The 23,104-nt window shown below is 40.9% G+C and overlaps 1 protein-coding gene across 1 annotated transcript; it reads left to right on the top strand.

The window, feature by feature from the left end:
• Positions 1 to 649: 649 nt before the first annotated feature.
• On the top strand, positions 650 to 22,285 carry Ywhaz (tyrosine 3-monooxygenase/tryptophan 5-monooxygenase activation protein zeta). Its single transcript, XM_069991151.1, has 7 exons — positions 650 to 740; positions 1,090 to 1,287; positions 3,886 to 4,190; positions 16,480 to 16,603; positions 17,546 to 17,709; positions 17,796 to 17,891; positions 20,315 to 22,285. The coding sequence occupies exons 3-7, from the start codon at positions 3,897 to 3,899 to the stop codon at positions 20,372 to 20,374; spliced, it is 738 nt and encodes a 245-aa protein (XP_069847252.1). The 5' UTR covers positions 650 to 740; positions 1,090 to 1,287; positions 3,886 to 3,896; the 3' UTR covers positions 20,375 to 22,285.
• The last annotated feature ends 819 nt before the right edge of the window (positions 22,286 to 23,104 follow it).

Below are 23,104 nucleotides of genomic sequence, written 5' to 3'. Positions count from 1 at the left end.
TCCACAAGACGAAATGCTCCCGGCTGGCGTGTGTAAAGCCGCGGCAGTGTGAGGCCAAGTGGACACGAGCCCGGGAGGATCGCTCAGTGCCCGGGCCCGTCCCTCCGCCTCCCCGCCCGCTGCGGTTCACACGGCCGGTCTCTCCCCAAAGGGACCACTTTCTTTCCGAAAGCCGCCACCGCTCCTTCCGGGCCACACCTCACCTCCCGCCGGCTCCGCCCGGCCCGTCGTCGCCCCCGCTGCGGCGCCCACCCATTGCCCCCTCGCGGCTGTCACTGCGCGTAGATTCCGAGCTCCGGATTGGACAGCCTCCCTGTCACTCAGCCGAGCTAGGGGGAGGGGCGGGGACGCCTCGCTCGCGGTTCCGAACCTTAAAAGGTTTAAGGCCGTTCCCCCCCCTTCCCCTCCCCCGAGCCCGCAGGTAAAGCCGGACGGAGGGCAGGCGGGTGGGGCCACGCGCCAAGGTCGCCCCGCCCGGCCTTGCGGAGCAGCCGGTCCGTAGGAGCCCGAGGAGGCGCCGCGCCTTGGTCCCCACCCCAGGCCTGCTCACAATGCCCGAGCCGCGGAGCCGCTAGTCACCCGGCCTCGGCCGCCCAGGGGCGCAGTTGCCACCGCGGAGGGCGGGGCGGCCAGGCGGCGGGGACGGGGTGGGGTGATGTGAAAGGTCCCGGATGTGGCGGACCCAGAGCCCCTTCCAGAGGGAGTGACTGGCGCCGGCGCAGAAGTGAACGAAAGTGAAGGTGGGGGGGGGGTGGTAGGGAAGAGGGCTCCTACCCCGCAGGCCGAAGGGAAACGAGCGCCCGCTGAGGCTGCCGGGGGAAGAGAGGGCGTGGAGGATACGAGGGGAAGGCGGACAACTGGGGTCGTGGCGGGGAGGAACACAAAGCAGCCTCCAACGCTGGCGCACCGGGGACTGGAGAAGTTGGGAGGTTAACGGGGCGGGGCGTCGGTGGCGAGCGAGGACGCGCGCTCCTCCGCTCGCCCTCTAGCGCGGGCGGGCGGGCGGGCGGGCAGGGAGCGCGCGCTGGGGAGCGGCGGTTGCACTGGGCCCCGAGAGCTGTGGGCACCAATCAACGGTTGCCATAGCAGCGCTTGACGTCATCGTGCGTGTGGTGCCCCTGCTGCCGGAGCTGGTGATTGGAGGAAACCCCGTGTCTGCGGAGCCGCTGTAGCCTGTGAGCTGCGAGATCCAGGGACAGAGAGTCTCAGCCTCGCCGCCGCTGCTGCCGCCGCCGCCCAGAGACCGCTGAACCCCCGTCCGTCCTCCGCCGCCCACTCGGGACACAGGTATGGAACCCGACCGCCGCCGCCTCACCCCGCTCCCTCCTGCCCAAGCCAGCCTTCCGAGGGCCCCACTCGGCGTTCCGCCTCAGCCTGGTCGCCCGCCGCAGCGGTGCGGAGCCGAGGCGGAGTCTCCTCAGGCGGACACGGGCGGCGGCTGCTCTTCCGCTGGGCTCGGGCGGGCGCTTGCGGCCGCCTCCGGCTGTTCGCTTCCGGACCGACGCCCCGGTCCGGATCGGCGCCGGGTGCCGAATCCCTCTCCCCGGGGATGGAGATGGCGCCCACGCGCGAGGGTCCCGAGGGTGGACGGGGCTCGGCCGGCCGCGATCGGCCCTCCCCCCCCCCCAGCCCTCGTCCCCCGCGCCCCGCTTCCGCCCGAAATAATGCCTCGTCCGCGGCGGGCACTGCGGTGGCGCAGGTGAGGCCGCCCCCTCCCCGCGGCTCCCCTGCTAGCCCGCCTCCCCTCCCCCTCCCTCCTCCGCGGCGCAGCCTCCGCGCCCCGCGCTGCGGCGGGGCCGCCCTCCCCCACCCCGGGCGGTGGCGGGCGGGGGGCCGCGGGGACCCGCGCGGGGGAGGGCCTAGCCCGGAGCGGGGCGAGCGTGGGTCCGGCGGGCGGGCGGGCGGCGCGGCCAGGTAGAGCGGGGCGAGGCCGCGCCGTGGAGCCCGCTGCGGGGGAGGTGTGGGGTGGGGTTGGCGGGGGACCGAGTGGGCTCTGCTTCTGGGGTCTGTAGTGTCCCGGCGTGGGCGGGGGCCAGGCCCGGGGGAGGCCGGGGATGGGGAGTAGCAGCGCGGTGGGCGCCTCGCCCTCCCGGGCGGACCGGAGCTCCCGCGTCCGGGTGCTCGGTTCGGAGACGCCCATCCTGAGCTTCGCGGAGGTGAGCGGGACCGAACTGCCGCGGGAGGCCCCGCCGGGTTGGGTGTGGCCCGCCCCCCCCCCCCGCGAGCTGCAGCTGTCGAGGCCCGGTGGGATCGGGGTGGACACCCGCCGTGTCCGGTGGCGGGGAGCGCGGTGGGTGAGCGGGTGTGCGGCGATGGCCTGGTGGCGGCTGGGCTTCTGCAGGCGGCGCAGGCGTTTCTGCCCCGGGCGGGCGGCCCCCCCTCGGACTAGGGCGGGGGCGCGGGCTGCTCCTCCCTCCTCCTGCGAAGGGGGGGAGGCGTTTAACACTCAGCTGTAGGTTGGGCTCCTTGACACAGTTCCGCCATGACAAAGGGAGTCGGGGACTGGTGCGGAGGCACAAGCCTGGGCGGAGCCTGGGAAGGGAGGTGGTTGCGGATTGTGCGAACCGAAGGATTTGCGCTTGAAAGTCACGGTCTTCGGGAGATCGCTTTACCCCCACGAACGTCTTAAGTCAGTTAAGAGTTAAGTGGGTGCGGTGAGAGTCTTCCCGCAAAGTGGAGGGAGGCTGGGGAGCTCTAATTCTGTGAGAAACCGAATCCACTTCCCCTTTCTACCCTAGAGGTTGGCGAGGGAAACCTTTGTCCTGGTTTACAATGTTTAAAGTCATTTTTTCAGCAGAAGCAACGTCAACTAGATAGGGTTCTTTAGTTCCTAGAGAGAAAATTTGTAATTTCGAGACCCAGAATGACATACTACATCATTCAGTTTAAGTTAATGCTTTTATTACTTATGTGTTTTAAAGAAGTGTTTGAGGACTTTCTGGAAAGGTAAAGATGATGCGGATACTGAGAAATCAATTCCCACCGTGGGTGGCTGTGGTTCTTCTGTCCATCTTTCAATTTAGTAGTGCCTTTTAGGATATGCATTCCATTATCCCTTATATGTCATCACTATGGTTTAGCAATCATTCACTTTTCAGAAGATCAAGTCTAGGGAACTTCAGATGAGGAAGGTGAATTAAGTGGGAAGACAGGACTTGGGTGCTATACTCAAATAAGTTGTGACAGTGAAGAGACAAAAACTCAAATGACATAATGAATACTGAAGGATGCTTCCAGTGTGACATATATTTTAGTGTACATAGATACTTAGACTCAATTCTAAGAAGCAATTTGATTGTTTTCCCCAGAAAATTATCATGTTATGATAAGCTGGCAAAGCTGGCCAGAGATCTGGTAGATTTAGGGTGGGTGTGAGGGGCAATGCCATTTGTAATACTCCTGACAAGAGTTTTTAAGACTGTTGTTAAAAGACATGAATTACATCAAACTGACATATGACTTATGATCCTGGAAGTGTGATGAGGATTTAATTGTTCTTTATGGGCATTGTTTTTACTGAAGGAAGGAAGGGAAGGCTGCTTAAGTTTAGGTCACTTGGTGATACTGAAAACAAGGTAGTTCATTTATCCAAAAGTGCTTTGACCTTATGTCAGTTAGGATCTTCTAAACAGATAAGGTAATGCAATTTCAGCTTTGCTAAACAAATGTTAATGACTATACATATGCTATTTCAATTTTTTATTTTGATATCCTTTTGGAAGGCTACATTTTCCTCGTGACAACTTGACAGGTAGTAATTTACTAGGTTTGAAATGGTAATGTAGCTGATTTACAACAAGTATGGGTTTAAGTATGTGTGTTTTTTGTGGGATTTTTTCTAAATATTCCTTTTTTTTTTTTTTTTTTTTTTTTTGCTCCCTGCAGAACATCCAGTCATGGATAAAAATGAGCTGGTGCAGAAGGCCAAACTGGCCGAGCAGGCTGAGCGATATGATGACATGGCAGCCTGCATGAAGTCTGTAACTGAGCAAGGAGGTGAATTATCTAATGAGGAAAGGAATCTTCTCTCAGTTGCTTACAAAAATGTTGTAGGAGCCCGTAGGTCATCTTGGAGAGTCGTTTCAAGTATTGAGCAAAAAACGGAAGGTGCTGAGAAAAAACAGCAGATGGCCCGAGAATACAGAGAGAAAATTGAGACCGAACTAAGAGATATCTGCAATGATGTACTGGTGAGAATCGTTTGTTCTTGCTTCATTATAACATAGGGTTCTTATAACTAGTATCAGTTACATCTTTTTCTGGGCTTTTCTTTTTCTTCTAAAAACCTATAAATATAAGAGTCTTCAGGCATTACTACTTGAAGATGTTGAAACAATGGTAGGTAGTTTCTATAAAATAAATGAACGGGCTGGGAAGGTAGCTCAGTTGTAGAGTGCTTGCCTTGCATGCATGAGGCCCTGGGTTCGATTCCTCAGCACCACATAAGCAGAAAAAGCCAGTAGTAGTGCTGTGGCTCCAGTGGTAGAACCCTAGCCTTGACCTGAAGAGCTGAGGGACAGCTCCCAGGCCCAGGGTTCAGCCCCCATGACTGACAAATAAGTAAATAAAGCAACAATTATCAAACAGTGCGGTTTTGCTAAAAAAATACCAATAGACAGTGGTATAACAAGTATTAATCAAAAAGATAAACCTGATTGTATTAACATTGCAATAGTTAGAATTATCTGTATTAGTGAGCTAAAGTTGTTATAAAAATGCATACAGATGTAAGAATTTTACACATATTGCTTCATATAACGAATGTAATAGGAAACTGGTTGTAAACACTTGCCAGTTAGCCACTACAGAGTTAATGCAGTAAATTGGTTCTGGGGAAAACCTTGGTTTCATAGTTGTTTCTTTTTCTTTATTCATTTAAGTATTGCTAGCTAACATTGACAACTAGAGTGAAAGCTTGGTTATGAATAATTCATGCTTGATTTTTCCAGGTTCAAGAGGAATTTTAAGTATTTAGCACCTAGTGTTGAGGTATTGTGCTTTCCCCCAAAGATTAAAAGAAATAAACATTATGTTTTGGTTAATATTAATGTTCTCTTACAAATTAGAGCTTTTTGATGCAGAAAGAATTCAAGTATAATCCAGTAGAAAATCTTAACCAGTTAACATCTATCTTTATAAACATGAATATTTTTCCTTTCTTAATGAACCAGGAGTTTTTGTGGAATAATATGTTGCTAAGTGATTACACTAACATTTGTAGCTGCACATTGTGTTGGTATATTGTGGGACTCTGGTATACAAAACTGGCTGTTATTTCTCTGGACAGGGTTCTGAATCTGGAACTCAGTATGCAAGTCAAGGTGCAATATTTAACACTTGAACTTCGTTCATGGAAGAGCTAATGCAGAATTATTTCTGGGCTGGGAAGTTGGCTCAGTGGTAGAGCGCTTGCCTTGCATGCCTGAGGCCCTAGGTTCGATTCCTCAGCACCACATAAGCAAAAGAAAAAACCCGGAAGTGCCGCTGTGACTCAAGTGGTAGAGCGCTAGCCTTGAGCTGAAGAGCTGAGGAACAGTGCCCAGACCCAGAATTCAGGCCCCATGACCGGACCCTCCCCCCTACCCCCAAAAAAAAAATCTGACTTGGGCTGGGAAGGTGGCTCAGTGGTAGAGCGCTTGCCTTGCATGCCTGAGGCCCTGGGTTCAATTCCTCAGCACCACATAAGCCCCACGACTGGGCCCCCTCCCCCCCCAAAAAAAGAATTATTTCTGATGTGGTGTATTTGTGTGTGTGTGAGAGAGAGGCGGACTTGGGGTTTGAACTCAAGGGACTAGATGCTATTCCTGGGCTTTTTTGCTCAAGGCTAGCTTGCAGCTCCACTTCTGTACTTGTTTTGGTGATTACTTGGCCATAAGAGTCCCACAAACTTTACTTATTCAGGTCTCAGCCCCCTGAATAACTAGAATTACAGGCATAAGCCACCAGCACCTAGCTTGATGGTAGGTTTAAAGTTGTAATGATATGGATTCCACACAAGACTTTAGTAATAGGAAAAGTGATGTTGGTTTTTTATCCTAATTAAAGTGGGCTGCAAAATCTTACATGGCATCTTTCATGTATGCATTTTGTTGTTTGCTTTTTGAAATTTTTTCTATAGCTGTAATTTCTAAGATAAATATTGTGCCTTATTGAAACTAAATGATACACCTATTGTGTTAGCTGAGACAGTTAAAATTTAAAATTTGAAAATGTTGGCTCTTTTATTTTCTTACTAGCCAATATCATCTAAGTATTTGTTAATAAATTGTGTTTGCCTTGGTGTTTTTCCCCCAAAGTACTAATTATTTTGGTTTCAAAGAGCATATTACAAAATATAATTACCTATAAGATAAAAATCAATTTTAGGAATAAAAGGGGTTTTGGTAACATTTACCTTCCACTGACAAGTTTATTTGCAATGTCAGGTAGGTATTTGCCTGTGTATACTCACACAGAGTATACAAAAAGTACGTATTTGTTAAAATTTCCTAGGAAAAAGTTTTAATTCTATCTTTCCCTGGTTTCCCAATCAAGAAAAAAAAATGAGTTAAAGCAATATTTGAAGAAGATGAGAACTGTTAGATGAATCTTTCAATCATCTTTTAAGATTATCAAGGGTCTCTATATTTGTTACTGCCTGTTTCTCTTCACTTTGTCTTTTTGCAAGTCTGAGTGAAAGTTTTGTTTGAAGATTTTGTTCCTTTGCTATATAAGTGGCTTTTCTTTCCAGCTTAAGTCTTTCCAAGAGCAAGTCTGACCTTTTCATGGTTCTAATGTTGTATATGCTAAGTATTTTACGTAATATAATTAGCTCAGTAGTACTACTGATTTTCCAAGGCTTTCAACTTGAGAAAACTCAAATGTTTATATAGCTTGATATTATATATATGGCTTCCCTACATGTTTTTCAGAGATACTGACTTGGAAATATCTTGCATGAAATTCCTTTTCCTCTTTCTAGTAAAATTCAGTAGAACTAATAATTGTTACATTAAAAAAAAAAAACTTGCCAGGTGCTGGTGGCTCACACCTTTAATCCTAGCTAATCAGGAGGCTGAGATCTGAGGATCGTGGTTCAAAGCCAGCCTGGGCAGGAAAGTCCATGAGACTCTTATCTCTAATAAACCACTCAGAAAACCGGAAGTGGCCCTGTGGCTCAAGTGGTAGATCACTAGCTTTGAGCTGAAGAGCTGAGTGACAGTGCCCAGGCCAGAGTTCAAGCCCCATAACTGACAAAAAAAAAAACTTCTTGAGCCATCGTACTTGATGACTAATTTTTAGAGGAAATAGGTAATTCTTTTGCAGAACTAGTTGTTGACTGTAGCATTGGTGATGAACCAAACACTAATCATTGCATTATCCTTGCTGAGAAAAATACTTCTTTTAAAAAAGCAGCATAATTGCCAGAATTCTTAGTTTTCCTCATAAGCTCTTCTGATTATATCTGATTATATTTATCAAGTGTTTGTTTTTTTTGCCATTTAAGAAGCAGACAAAAAGGGGCATTGTTACTTTATAGGTGTTAGAGTACATTCTTATGAGAATACTGATGGCGGCATACTCTTCACAATATGAACTTTTCCTTATGCGAAAGGACTTGAGGCTCTTTGTTAATTGAAATTATGTATAAAACGAATACAGTTGTATCTTTCCTGCCAGGTGCTTAGACCAAATTTACTAACTGTAGTGATACCTAAAAGTTATACATGGATCCAAAACATGTAGCCAAGAATGCGGTAGTTTTCGTCTTGCCAAGTGGTAATGAAATGAAAATCAAAATGAGGGAATATATAGGAGAAAACTGAAAATTAACTTAAATAAGTGCACTGTGGTATAAAAAGAACTCAACATTTTGAGACAAACCACAGTTTGAAATTACTCAATTCCTCTGAGAAAACTGATTTCATTTAAATAAAAATGATACCCATACCCTAATGTTGAGGAAAATGAGAATCAGATAAAAGGTACCTTGTGTGCTGTTGATGTGTTTTAAAAGAAATTATGAGCCTGCCAGAATTCTAAGAGTATGTGTGTTTGTGTTTCAGTGAGGCAGAATTCATGCCATCAGATTTTCAGATGTTTTCGTTGAATTTGAAAACCATGTCTGTCTAATAAAGCAAAGAAAGAATGGTTTCCTTTCCTTATAGGGGCCTCAGACAGGAAGCAGTAAAATTATGTATTTAACATTTGTAATAGTTGATAGCAGTAGTTGAGCAATCAACTACTGTAATCATGATTCAGTTAACTTAACCAAGTTGTATTTGATTATGCTGTTCTACATTTTATTTGCCTGGAACAGTTTTAAGATGTGGTTCCTGGGCACTGATTTTAATCTCCGGCCCACAGAGCTGCTATTAAGCAGAAACAGGAGCAAGACAGGAAAGCATGCATCTTTTGGGTCTTTGTTAGTTTTGGCATTCTTATCAATATCTTCCTTGAGCTTTTAAAAACTTCAATATAGAATTAATTTTTAGGCTGACAAATTGCTAGGCAGCTCATTTATTGGAATAGGGACTTCTTCAAAGAATTCTGTGTTGAAAAAGGATGACAGTGGTCAAGATGCATTGTATTGATAAACAGCTTTGTTAAATGGCACCTCTTGTACAACTACTTTAAAAAATTTTTTAATAGTGGGGGGAAAGTATTCTGCAGTGCCAGATAAATATTTACGTGGTATTGTCATTTATGGCTTTTGATATGTCATTAACACCTAAGAACTTAGGTGGCATTAGTAAATAGCTACAGAGCCTTCTAGAAATGAGTAAGCTGGACTTTTTTTTTTTTTTTTAACACTTTAGTAGTCATTTTAAGTATTAAGTGTTAAACATTAAGCATTCAGTGAGGTATGTTACACAGTGGGGAGGTCTGAGGTATATGAAGTAAGCTGAATGGAAAGGTAGGAGTTTCTTGTTTGGCTGGATGGAGAATAACTGCCAGTAACTTGATCAAGAGCAGCAGGTTGGTTACCTATCGTTTTTCAGTAAGCAATACTTAAATAAGAACAGAGTTCTAGATAGGACTTTAGTAAGAGATGGTTGACATGAAGATGTTTTGTGATGAAGTGAGTTGTGAAAGTAAGAGTGAACTAAGGAAAAGATGAAAGGACTGAAATTAAAATGAAATACTTGAGGAAAGTCTCAAAAGTATAAGAAGAACATAAATACTTAGGAAATAATGTTTAATCTGTCCAAGAGAAGAAAATCTTTCAGTCCTTGATTATATAGTTGAAATAAGAGTGAGGAATAATAAACTATTTTAGGGTTATTAATAATTTTGAATTAGTAGGGTTTTTTTTTCTTTCTTAAAAAATGTTTTGTTTTGTTTTTTTTGTCCTGAACTCAGAGCCTGGGCACTGTCTGTCCCTGAACTTCTTTGTGCTCAAGACAAGTGCTCTGTCACTTTAGCCACAGCGCCATTTTCTGTTTTTGAGTTTTTCTGTTTTGGGAGAAGAGAGTCTCAGAGACTTTTCTGCCTGGTCTGGCTTTGAACCATGATCCTCAAATCTTAGCCTCCAGAATAGCTAGGATTTACAGGCATGAGCCATCAATACCTGGCTCCTTCTTAGGGAAAAAAAAATTTTTTCTTCTTTTTTTGTTGGTAGGGCTTGAACTGGGCACTGTCCCTGGGCTTTTGCTCAAGGCTAGCACTCTACCACTTAAGCCATTTCCGGTGTTTTCTGTTTATGTGGTACTGAGGAATTAAACCCACGGCTTCATGCATGCTAAGCAAGCAGTCTACCACTAAGCCATATTCCCAGCCCTATCAACATTTTTATAGTTACATTTCATTAGGTAACAACATTTAAATAATTAAAGTGAGTATAGTGGTATAATTGTCATAATTTTGGAAACAAATGGTGAATTCTTGGTAAGCATATAATAAATTTAAGACACTGAGGTATAGTCTGTTAACTAAGTAGAATTTTCTTTAGCCTTTTAAGATTTCCTCCCTCATGAATCTATCTACTTTGATTTTCTAGCACATAAAAGGAAGCATGCTATAGAAAATAACTACCCTTAAAGATTTTTTTTTTCTAGAATTTCTGGAATATTCATTGTGATTTCATTCTGGTCCCATAGCCCTTGCTGTACTAACAACTCTATTGAAGACAAGTAATGCTCAAGATTTTAGGGGACTTAAGAGTTGCTGTAAGTTCCATTAGCTCACAGCTTGCTTTATTTTAGAATCTACCTCTCCTACTTCTTCCCTCATTACAAACTTTCAGAAAAGACTACAAGTAAGAAATGTATACAGCAGTAACGCTGTATACATTTCTTACTTGTAGTCTTTTCTGAAACACTGCTTTCATCCTGAACACATGGCTGGCTCCGTTTTTGCCAAAATCGTTTACATAAAGCCTCATGCAGGCCACTGCTAATTCTCATCTTGGGTTTCTGCTTCATTAGCTGTTAGACCTTAATTTAATCTTGATATGAAAGTCATTTTCAACTTTAGAATATTAGTTCCATTCCTTTGTTCTTGGAAACAAGACCATTGGCATTTATTTATATTAACTCCTAAAGTGCACTGGAGAAATAATATTGCACAAATCTGGACCTCTCAATCTTTCTCATTTTACTAGGTGCATCTTACTAAGGGGTCATTCTCCACTATTCTTTATTCACTAATTACCTATATCACATTTAATTGTGACTAAAGGGCACAGATTTGTTTTGGTGGCAGTACTGGGACTTAGACTTTTGGGGCCTTGTGCTTTCACTTGATTTTTACGCTCAAGGCTAACAATCTAGCACTTGAGCCTCAGTTTCACTTCCTTTTTCTAGTTAATTGGAAATAAGAGTTTAAGCACTTTTTGTCCAGGCTGGCTTTGAACTGTGATCCTCAGATTTCAGCCTTCTTAGGCATGAGCCACCAGTGCCTGTTTTATTTTACCTTTTTTTAAAGAGTCTGATAAAATATAGTCCCACTAGGGAATTTATATATAATATACATGTCTAAAAACAGAAGTAGATGCTTAAGACCTAACAGTGATGGAAATTATGGGAAAGTAAAGACTTTAACTTGTTTTTTGTCTTTTAAACATTTAAAAAATAATTTATTCCTTCTGGGATTATTTGACTAACATAAGTAAGCAGAGGCAGGCAGTTCCCTTAGTTTGTTTTTATTCTCATTTTTTGTTAGTCCTTTTACCCAGGCTATACTGTTTATTTTGTGATAAACTATAAAACAATTAAGGCATTCTGTCAGCATTCAGTTTTATAAGATATCTTGCTTAATTTGGGGCATAAATTAGGGAGCAACTCTTTTTTCCAGGAAAAACCTATCATTGTGGTATTCACATTTCTTAACATAAGGGATAATTATACCTTAGTCTTATCAAATATCTTGTTGATTTTAGGAAGTTAAATGAAAATTTGACTAGTCAAAAAATTCTTACCATTTTATCTTCAGTCTATACTTCTCATCTTTAAAACGATCAGCTCTGACTTCCCTCATACACACTTAAAATTGTACTTTTCAATGATTTTAATTCAAGCTTTGAAAGGTTAGACTTTAAATCAGACACTTATAAATGATTTCTTTATACCACCCTATGTCGTTAGCATTTTTGATGAATACTTCTAATTGGTTGATTGGAAGCAGCTAAAGTTGCAGTTCAGAAAAGAATGGAAGCCACTCCAGCCACAAGGGGGAGTAAGAGACTAGTTTTAAAATTAATGGACACTACAACAAATAAATAGCTTTACTGCTTTTTTCCAGCATCCTCATTTGAAAAACAAAAGAAAATAACTTGAAATAGTTGTATAGAGGGATTTCACTTCAGTGTGTCAGTTTATGAATAGTGTCACCCTTTCAAAATTTTCCCCCAGCTCCACCTATCCCCTCAATTTTCCTTTTTTTTGGGGGGGGTCCGGTCATGGGGCCTGAACTCTGGGCCTGGGTGCTGTCCTTCAGCTCAAGGCTAACACTCTACCACTTGAGCCACAGCACCACTTCCGGCTTTTTTCTTTTTGCTTATGTGGTGCTGAGGAATCGAACCCAGAGCCTTAGACATGCAAGGCAAGCGCTCTACCACTGAGCTACCTTCCCAGCCCCCCCTCAATTTTCCTAATGGCTTTACTTTTTAAAAATTTTGTGAGATACAGGAATGATGGGTTGGTTCTGCAGAATAAAGTAGAAGTTCTGAGGAAGTTATGCATGAAAAAATTGTACAAGACTGAAAATTTCAACAATGTTGTACTTGAGAATTAAAATTCCCTTTGTTACTTTTAATGAATGACCTTTGTGGAGTATTTTGTGTTTTTAAATTGAATAGTAAAATTGGGAATAGAATTGTTAAATTTCAGAGTTGAAGGAACATCCAGCCTCACTTTTTCGTGTTCACAGTTGAAGAGATTGAACTCAGGTTCAGTGACATACATTAGGTCACTTAAATAATACCATCTTGGTTTTTTGTAATATATTTACTCTGTTGTGTATGGTTGTTGGGAAGATGGAGGATTTCTTTAATGACCCCAAAAAAGTAACTTTAATTAAATTGATGGACTCTGTTTTAGATTGTATTTTTGAGTCTGTGCTTAGTGAAAATCAAGTTGGAGGGCCTCTGTTTGTTACCACTACCTTTTTTATTTTTATTTTTGGTGGTCTTCGGGCTTCAACTCAGGGCCTGGAAACTGCTTCTGAGCGCTCACTCTTTTTGCTCAAGCTAGTGCTCTACCACTTGAGCCACAGCACCACTTCTGGCTTTTTTTTTTCCCTGAGACCATGGATTTTTCTGCTCAGTCTAGCTTTGAATTACAATCTTCAGATCTCAGCCTCCCCAGGAGGTAGGATTACAGGCATGAGCCACTGGTTCCTGGCACCACCATCTTTTTTAACCACCAGTTGGAGTTGTGTGTACATGTGTGTACATTCATGCTTTGTGTGAAAGTAGGCATGTCTGTCCTAATGTCTCCATTGTTCTTTTTATGGAAATGAACCATGATAGTTGAATCTAAAATAGAGGAAGAGCTTGGTCTTCACATATTTGGTAAGGTCATACAACAAAATTAGCCCAGCTGTATTTTCAATTTTCATTTTGTTTTTGCTGATGTTTTATGTTGTTACTTTCATAGAAATTAAACTTATAATTGATACACTATCTTAGGAAAAAGTGAGACCTTTTTTCTGCTTTTCATTCTTCTTTACACATACATCAGTGTTTTTGTGTTCTTAAGTATGAAATTAATACTCAGAATTTTAAAAGCAAGAGTACAAAAGATAAGAGGATAGATGCCAAAGTACACTGTTGATCCCACCATCTCCCTGAATAATCATTATTTTAAGGATTTCTCCTTAAAATTTGCTTTTAGAAAATAATTGCACTTTTTTTTGTGGGGGGGTGGCACTCTTATGTCTGCCTGCTGGTATAAGGCTTGAACTCAGGGCCTGTGCTTCTCATTGGCTTTTTTTGCTTATGGATAGCAATTACATTATAATGATGAAAGTCAGGAATTTAGTAAACTAACTGCTATATAAACTACATCTCTTAAATTTAGCAAATAGAATTTCCTGGGTGGTTCCAGAATTCTATCCAGGATCACAGTTTGCATTTTGTTTACTCTGACGCACATGATGTCCTTTTACTTAGCCAGTAACATTTAAACATCCAATATTGCTTGGTGTGGTAACCCACAGCTGTAATTTCAGAATTTCGGAAACTAAAGTTTTAGGACTCCCCCATCTCAAAACAAATAAAACCCTATATTGCAGAAGTTAAGTATAATCTTAAGGATACAGTCCTATAAATTCTCTGATTCCACTTAAAGGAAAGAAAAAGTGATCTCAAATTTAAATCAGACCTTAACAAGGATAAAGTGGTAGCTTGAAGAGTATTTACTGCATGTGAGCAGCTTCCTAGAATACCAGAGGAGTTTTGAAATTAATGCTTATAATTAAGCACAAGAAGATTGAGCGTCAGTCTGTGAGATTCTTATGACATTTCTTGGTGGCAATAAATTTTTCTCTCATACTACCTCCCACACTCTTTGTTCTGGATTTCTCTTTGGTTTCCTTCAGAATGCTGACCATTGGAAAATTTCAGTTTTCCAGTAGTCATATGAGCATATTAGGTACTTGTCCCTATACTGTAGTTCCTTCATATATGTGCCTAATACAATATCTAGATATTTGTAATTCTTAATGAGTAGATTAGGTTTGCAGAGAAGTAGAATACTTTTTTCTCTTAGCACAATATTATCTGACATAGTATCCGCCTCAAGTTTTTATCTTATTTTGTCATTATTATATAGAAGTTTGGTAAAGTAATAAACTCTTGATAATGAAGTTTTCAGGTGTTAAGCTAATAATTACGCTTTATTCTAAGTGTTGTGAACTGCTTATTTAAATAAAACTTAAAATTATGCTTGTATTGTAGTTCAATCAGATTTTTTTAATTCCTAAAATATACAAAGTATACATTTATGAAGCTTGTAAGTAGGTTAAGAATACAACACAACATTCAGTTATTTCACCAAAAACACGGGCTACTGTTGACATTTTGTCCTTGTTAAGTCAATAAAAAGCCTTATTATTACTCCTTGTGGCTTCTAGTTAATAGCTTTAAAAGTTGTTATTTTATGGCTAATGCAGTGTTCATCTTGAGGGAAGTTACTTAGCTGTTAATACATACAGCTTCCAACAGGCCTGTTGAGCATGGGTTTAGGTTAGTCTAGTATGAAAGATGGTGTTTTTGGAATACAGAATTTACGCATGGAAGACAGATTCCTAGCTCTCATAGTACTTATCAACACCTTGCCTAAATAGAGTTTTCTGGTATAGCTTTAAATTTTTACACTCTTGATGGAGGTGGTTACTGGTGATTGATCCAAGGGTCTTGGCTTATGCATACAGGTGCCTTACCACTGAGCTGTAATCTTAGCTCTGGGTGTTTTGAATCAATGTCTTCTTTCAAACTCAATGTCTTTCCGCCTCCACCTCCCAAGTGTTAGGATTACAGATATGTGCCATCATATCTACTATCAAATTTGCTGCCAAATTTTTACATCTTCAAAGATTAATTGACTCTTATGTAACTGCATATATACTAGCCTTCATTTATATATAGGTTGGAGCAGCTGGGCTAACAAGTTTGTTCCTTCAACTGCCCTTGCCACCATTTTAACATAGTGGATATAGGTTTTTGTTTTTAAAGTGTGTCAAACTGTTAGGCATAAAAAAGAGATAAAAATTAAATGGAAGTCCATTCGAGGACTGAAACCAAGAATTAGGTACGTTTTTTTCTTATAAGAATTGATTTGGTCGGGGGGGAGGGCTCAGCACAGGTTAAAATGGATCTCACCTTTATTCCTAGAATATATCTAATACCAGAAAGAAGTAGGTATTAAGAGTAGGCTCTGCTTCTTTCTTTTTTTTTTTTTTTAGTGTGTACCTAATAGGGATACTAGCTCTGCTTCCTCCACCGTAATTATCACATTTTTTGCTTTAAATCAACTGGGAGGTAATTTTCAATATATTGAGATTCAAATAAATTTATGTAGTTACTAAGCCAAACAAGATGACATTTTAATTTTACTTATTGTAATGATTGTTAAATGTTTATTTAGGTAAAAACCCTTTCTGTGAGTTTAATCTTTGCTGTTCATAATCTTTTCACTGCCTTAATTCACTTTTGAAAGATTACTTCGATTTGAAATGTTTTGCCTGTCATAGGTATTACTTCACTTGTATATTATTTGTTTTTTGTTTGTTTGTTTGTTTTGGGTCCGGTCGTGGGGCCTGAACTCTGGGCCTGGGTGCTGTCCCTCAGCTCTTCAGTTCAAGGCTAGCGCTCTACCACTTGAGCCACAGCGCCACCTCCAGCTTTTTTCTTTTTGCTTATGTGGTGCTGAGGAATCGAACCCAGGGCCTCAGGCATGCAAGGCAAGCACTCTACCCCTGAGCCATCTTCCCAGCCCCCCTTTGTATATTATTTGTAAATGAAGTTAATCTTGTTCTCCTTCCTCTGGTGTGAACTCTGTATGCATTATTGGTTTTTCATTCATTGCTCCACAGTCCCAAAAGGCTCACCTCTTAGGTTCTGCTCTTTTTATTCTTATGAGATGATTATATTTAATGGAAAGATTGCCAGCTCATGAGAAAATGTTCTTAAATACAAATCATTATGGCCTGGTGTGGTGGTGCACACCTGTAGTACTAGCTGTTTGGAACCAGAGATCAGTAGTTAGAGATTGAAGTTGGAGATTTAACTCAGGCAATAAATGAGCAAGACACTGTTACAACCAATAAACTGGCTGTGGTGGCACATGCCTTCATATTTTAAATATTGCTGCCCAAAACACTCTGCTAACTTTTAAATCACAGATTATGCCTCTACTACATTTTCACTTATATTATTGGCAATATCTGGGGGTTAGAGTTTTTATAGTGTGAGCTTAAAAAATATACTTCATTATTGAGTGGACACCAAAGTATTTTGTTGTATAATTGTCTTACTGTTTTATTTTTTTCCCCCCCAAGTCTCTTTTGGAAAAGTTCTTGATTCCTAATGCTTCACAAGCAGAGAGCAAAGTCTTCTATTTGAAAATGAAGGGAGACTACTACCGCTACTTGGCTGAAGTTGCTGCTGGTGATGACAAGAAAGGTATGCTGTTTTTGTTTTAACCTTCTTGGTTGAACTTGTATAAAATGTGGTATGGACAGTGAATTGCTTAGAACGCTGAATAGCAAACTATAGAGCTTTTTGCTTTTGAATCTTGAAATTATATACTGCTAGCCAGGCGCTGGTAGCTCATACCTCTAATCCTATCTAGTTAGGAAGCTGAGATCTCAGGATTGTGGTTCAAAGCCAGCCTGGGCAGGAAAGTCTGTGAGACAATTATCTCTGATAAACAACTCAGAAGAAGCTGGATGTGGCACTGTGGCTCAAGTGGTAGAGTGCTAGCCTTTATCACAAAGAAGCTCAGGGACAGCACCCAGGCCCTGACTTCCAAGTTCCTGGACCAGCAAAAAGAGAAAAGAAAAAAAGAAATTATATATACTGTTTAACATTGATAACTCTTTTCTGAAAAGCCAGTTTTGTATCCAACATTAGTTTCTTCCCAGTTATGTAAAGTAGTCGCCACTGCATAACTGAGGAGTGTAAAATGCTAATTAAAAATGTAAGCAAAGCGATTCCAGGGTTGTTTTATACTGCTTGATATTAACTATTAACTAGTAGCTGGTTAATAGACACACCTTTTGTTTTGTTTTGCTTTGCTTTGCTTTGCTTTGTTTTGTTGTGCGGATTGATCAAGGCTAGCACACTACCTCTTGAGCCACAGCTCCCCTTCTGGTGTTTTAGTAGTTTGATAGAGGTCAGAGTCTCTCAGACTTTCCTGACCCAACCTGACTTTAAACCACTATCCTCAGATCACAGCCTCCAGAGTAGCTAGGTTTACAGGTGTGAGGCACAGGGCATGGATAAGCCTTTTTTCTAAAGTAATTCAGATAAGGTTGTTTGAACTTACAGTTCAGAGGCCACACGAGGTTTGATTTTAGGCATGAAAATGAAACACAAACTTTGTCCCTATGTTCTTTTACTCAGGGATTGTGGATCAGTCACAACAGGCATACCAAGAAGCTTTTGAAATCAGCAAAAAGGAAATGCAACCAACGCATCCTATCAGATTGGGTCTGGCCCTTAACTTCTCGGTGTTCTATTATGAGATTCTGAACTCCCCAGAGAAAGCTTGCTCTCTTGCAAAGACAGTATGTATTTTACTTGTTGCATGGAAGTTTAGCAATTGTCATTATTATTTGAGCACTGAAATATACTTACTTGTTTTAAATCATAGGCTTTTGATGAAGCCATTGCTGAGCTTGATACATTAAGTGAAGAGTCGTACAAAGATAGCACGCTAATTATGCAGTTACTGAGAGACAACTTGACAGTAAGTACATAAACTGCATCATTCATGATTGTTTTTACTATAAAGGAATATTTATGGTTCTTTCTAGTATTAAACATATCTTATCTGCAGTTCAAGTTACATGAAGACTACCATATAGAAACTAGATTTGTGCTACAAATGTACACATTTATTGTTGAAACTCTATTGTTGAAATAGGAATTCTCAAGATTTTTTTTGTGATCTGTGGTTTTGGACTTTCAATGACATAAGCCATTTAGTTTCTGTTTGAAATATTGTTTCTTTCAGTCCCAGAAGAGTTGTTTTATATCAAAAGTAAATCAAGGCTATATATGTATCAGTTCTTCTAATTTTTTTTGTCCACTAAGGTTCCTTCTTGTTTTTGTATAAAGTGCTAATAATTTTAGAAATTTTTAAGAGACTCTACAGGATTAGAGTGTTTAAATATTATACATCTAAGTCAAATTTCAAGAGTCTTAACAGTTTTTAGTTTAAATTGGAATCCACATACAGACCACCTAGTCCTGGCATATATGTCTCCTTGGTCCCTTAGGTTTTCTCATTTTCTTCAGATAAGCACTAAATTTGAAGTTTTGAGGCTTAGGTTAAAAAAAAAAAACATATCCAGCCTCTGCTGTGTGTCAGGTAGAGGTAGAAATTAGAGATGGTAGTCTAGTGTTGCTGGGTTTGTTAGCTTTAGGGCTACTTATCTTGGAGACGTCATCCTTTTGTTTCCAATTTAATTCTAGTCTACTACCTACTAAATAGCCAAAATGACAAGTAAATTCAAAGTTACCTACAAACTTGAGGTTTTTGAAGTAATAAAGAATTTAAAGACTTTTTTTGTAATGCTGAGGATTTAATCCAGGAACTGCTGAGGCATGCTTAAGCAGATGCTATACTACTGAATTATAATCCCATTCCAAATGAAAGAATCTACATTGCACATGAAGCACTTAATTCATTAAACTTATTAAGAATATTTCTGCCAGGCACTAGTGGCTCACTCCCATAATTCTAGCTACTCAGTAGGCTGAGATGTGAAGATCATAATTCAAAGCCAGCCTGGACAGGAAAGTCCAGGCTCTAATCATAAAAAAGCTAGAAGTGTCACTGTGGCCCAAGTGGTAGACCACTTAACTTTGAGACAACAGTACCAAGGCCCTGAGTTCAAGTTCCAGTACTGGCAAAAAGAAATATTTCTTTCTGGGCCAGGAGGGCATGCTTCTAAATCCTACATATAGTCAGGAGGCTGAGTCAGTATGATTACAACTTTGAAGCCCAGTCTAGTCAACATTGTAAGATTCTCCCAACCCTTGTTCTTGTTTAAAGTGGAACCTGAGATACATTACGATTTTTTGAGGGTCTGCTCTAATTTATACATCCAGATGAATTTTGATGTTAATGTAGCAATGAAGACAGTACATGATTTGGAAGTAGGGTTTCCATTCTATGTCTTGGGCTCTATAGTAAGACTGTCTTGAGGGGGAAAATTCCAAAACTTTCTAACATTGACACAATTGAAATAATTTTGGAATCACTGAGCTCCCGTGGCTCACACCTGTAAACCTGACTACTCAGGAAGCTGAAATCTAAGGATCACCATTCAAAACCAGTCCAGGCAGGACTGGAAGTGGTGCTGTAGCTCAAGTGGTAGAGTGCTAGCCTTGAGCAAAAAGGAACTTAGACAGCACTCAGGGCCAGAGTTCAAGGCCCAGGACCAGCTAAATAAATAATTTTGTAATTATTTCATAACCCATTGGAAAAGTGAACATTAAAATTATCAATAGAGAATCCATAATCCCTGCATTATGAGACAACTTTTGTTTTCACCTCTCAGAATATTTGGTTATGACCATACTATTTTTCCATCATTGGAGTCATATAACAAATGGTTAAAGTTTGTTTTGCTCAGCTCAGAGAGATGATGCTGGTTGCTAGTTTCCATACCATGGAGAATTTTCCTTGAAGTAGAAATTTATCCCCTCTGTCAGGAGACTAGTCAGGTTTACTAGTTGCTTAGCATGGGCCGAATTAAGTCCTTCTGGTTCCATTGTATCTAATTAGTATGTCCATCTGTCATAGGAGCTTTTCTGGACATGTCTTAAAGAATTTTTTGGGGGGGGGGTCTGGTCATAGGATCTGAGCTCTGAGCCTGGGTACCTCAGCTCTTCAGCTCAAGGCTAGCCCTCTACCACTTGAGCCACAGCGCCACTTCTGGCTTTTTTCTTTTTGCTTATGTGGTGCTGAGGAATCAAACCCAGTGCCTCATGCATGCAAGGCAAGCGCTCTACCACTGAGCCACCTTCCCAGCCCAAAGAATTCTTTTCAATGAAATCACACGGTGACATGCTAAGACCTTGGTTACAAATGAAAATAGGACTTTTTTTTTCCCTCGTTGCATCTGAAACATACACTGAAAAAATATTTCCTTCTTTTACTAGTTGTGGACATCGGATACCCAAGGAGACGAAGCGGAAGCAGGAGAAGGAGGGGAAAATTAACCGGCCTTCCAACTTTTGTCTGCCTCATTCTAAAATTTACACAGTAGACCATTTGTCATCCATGCTGTCCCACAAATAGTTTTTTGTTTACGATTTATGACGTTTATGTTACTTCTATTTGAATTTCTATATTTCCCATGTGGTTTTTATGTTTAATATTAGGGGAGTAGAGCCAGTTAACATTTAGGGAGTTATCTGTTTTCATCTTGAGGTGGCCAATATGGGGATGTGGAATTTTTATACAAGTTATAAATGTTTGGCATAGTACTTTGGTACATTGTGGCTTCACAAGGGCCAGTGTTAAAACTGCTTCCATGTCTAAACGAAGAAAACTGCCTACATATTGGTTTGTACTGGTGGGGAATAAAAGGGAAAATTGGTTCCAGTCACAGGTGTAGTTATTGTGGGTACTTTAAAGGTTTGGAGCACTTGCAAAGCTGTGGTACAAACATATTCCATGGATATTACATGTTGGAATCATGTATTTCTGTGGAAGAGTCTATCTCCGTGTGCACACCCTTGACTACAGCACCAGAAGTGTTCTTTGAAACAAAAGTTGTGACCCAGTTAACTCCGGATAAGGGCAGAAACGGTTCACATTCCATTATTTGTAAAGTTACCTGCTGTTTGCTCTCATTATTTTTGCTACACATTTTATTTGTATTTAAATGTTTTAGGCAACCTAAGAACAAATGTAAAAGTAAAGATGCAGTAAAAATGAACTGCTTGGTATTCATTATTCATGTATATCAAGCACATCAGTAAACAAAAAAACCCCATGTATTTAACTTTTTTTTAGATTTTTTTTTTTTTTGCTTTTGTGATTTTTTTTTCTTTTTTGATACTTGCCTAACATGCATGTGCTGTAAAAATAGTTAACAGGGAAATAACTTGAGATGATGGCTAGCTTTGTTTAATGTTTTAGGAAATTTTCATGAACAATCCAAGCATAATTGTTAAGAACACATGTATTAAGTTCATGTAAGTGGAATAAAAGTTTTATGAATGGACTTTTCAACTACTTTCTCTACAACTTTTCATGTAAATTAGTCTTTTGGTTTTAAAACTTCTCTAAAACAATTGTACATTATTAGAAATTTGTTCCTTACTCCCTTTTGGCAGCTAATGGGCTTTTAACCAAGTTAAAGTGCAAAGTTTATCATAACGAAAATATTAATCTAACAACCGACCGTCTCCCATATTCCCCATTCTCCCCCATCCCATCCTTGGGGAGGGGGAAATTGATTGGAAAAGTAATATGTTCCAGTTAAAATTTTGGTATATGGCATTTTCTAACTTAGGAAGCCACAATGTTCTTGGCCCATCATGACATTGGGGTAGCATTAACTGTAAATTCTGTGCTTCCAAATCACTTGGTTTTTGAGAATTTCTTGATACAGCTTGCCTTTGATTTTGGTCATTCTGTTTGTCAGGTGCACAGGCTTACCTTCCTTTTTTTAGCTTTCTGTCTTGTCACCAACCATTCCTCCTTGGTGGCCGTGTACTTGGGAAAAGGCCGCATGATCTTTCTGGCTCCACTCAATGTCTAAGATCCCTTGCTTCCTTTGCTTGCATCCCACGAACTATTTCCCTCATCCTCTTCTGCAGCACATCTCTCCTTAGTTGATGAGATTGTGTATATCCTATAAACTCTATCCCGAATGGTCTGTCATTGTTTGCCTTTAAATCTTTCTTCTCTAAATAATGATGGGGCTAAGTTAAACCCAAAGCTCACCCTACAGAATATTCCCTCAGTACTTTACAGAAAACACCAAACAAAAATGCCATTTTAAAAGAGGTGTATTTTTTTTTCTTTTAGAATGTAAGCTCCTCCAGAGCAGGGACAATGTTTTCTGTATGTTCTATTGTGCCTAGTACACTGTAAATGCTCAATAAATATTGATGATGGGAGGCAGTGAGTCTTGATGATAAGGGTGAAAAACTGAAATCCCAAATGCTGTTTCGTTGCTTGTTTTATTACAATTTGATTAAATTGAGAAATATCTGCCCTTTGGGACAATTGTCCTAAGTACTACATTAAAATAAAAGTGCAATGGAGGCCTTGGGGGGTCTTTATTTCCAGGAGAAAAAGAAACCTCAAGCATTTAGGACAACATAATACATCTTCATTCACAGATTTTCCATTTCTCCTGGCCCCCAGGCCCAAGGATAGGAAATTTTTGTTCACTTAGTAGACCAAGGATGGAATCTCATCTCATTCAAGTAAATTATAAATCAGAAATTTGTCACATTTGGCCTATTAGGCTCTAGTTACTAGTGTTTGGTCCTAATATTGTGATAGTTCACTGATAATAGCTATTTAATGTTTTCTGCCAGTAGTGCCCAGTAAATGAGGATCTCCAACATGAAATTCTTCCCTTTGGAATTTGAATAATAAACTTATTTGTAACTCATTTATCTAGTTGTCCCAAATCAAGGCTTCATGTCTGTCTTGTGAACATAACAGTGCCCATAAATTGGAGAATCCAGTGAAGTGGGGTTTGCATGTGAAGAGTATGTTCAGTTATACATTTGTACTTGAGTAAGTGTAGCCCAGTGACTAGGCAAAGAAAGGATGTGACTTACCATCATGCTTGTAGCTGCAGCATTAAATACTACTGGGGGGAAAGTGTGCTTGACCCAAAGTGTGCTATCATCACTGTATGAGCACTGTATGTTTAAGACTGACATGTACCTGTAGCAGGTCAAACGGTACTGACAAGTATGTAT

The sequence above is a fragment of the Dipodomys merriami genome, unplaced genomic scaffold, assembly GCF_024711535.1.
Source record: "Dipodomys merriami isolate MVZ:Mamm:240054 unplaced genomic scaffold, mDipMer1.0.p SCAF_4, whole genome shotgun sequence".
Lineage (NCBI taxonomy): Eukaryota > Metazoa > Chordata > Mammalia > Rodentia > Heteromyidae > Dipodomys > Dipodomys merriami.
This window is presented reverse-complemented; position numbering and strand designations above follow the sequence as displayed.

Bases quoted from the DNA above. Each gene is read 5' to 3' on its own strand.
- Ywhaz (XM_069991151.1), top strand. From the start codon at position 3,897: ATGGATAAAAATGAGCTGGTGCAGAAGGCCAAACTGGCCGAGCAGGCT. The intron at 4,191-16,479 runs GTGAGAATCGTT...TTCCCCCCCAAG, and splicing joins ATATCTGCAATGATGTACTG to TCTCTTTTGGAAAAGTTCTT. The intron at 17,892-20,314 runs GTAAGTACATAA...TTCTTTTACTAG, and splicing joins TACTGAGAGACAACTTGACA to TTGTGGACATCGGATACCCA.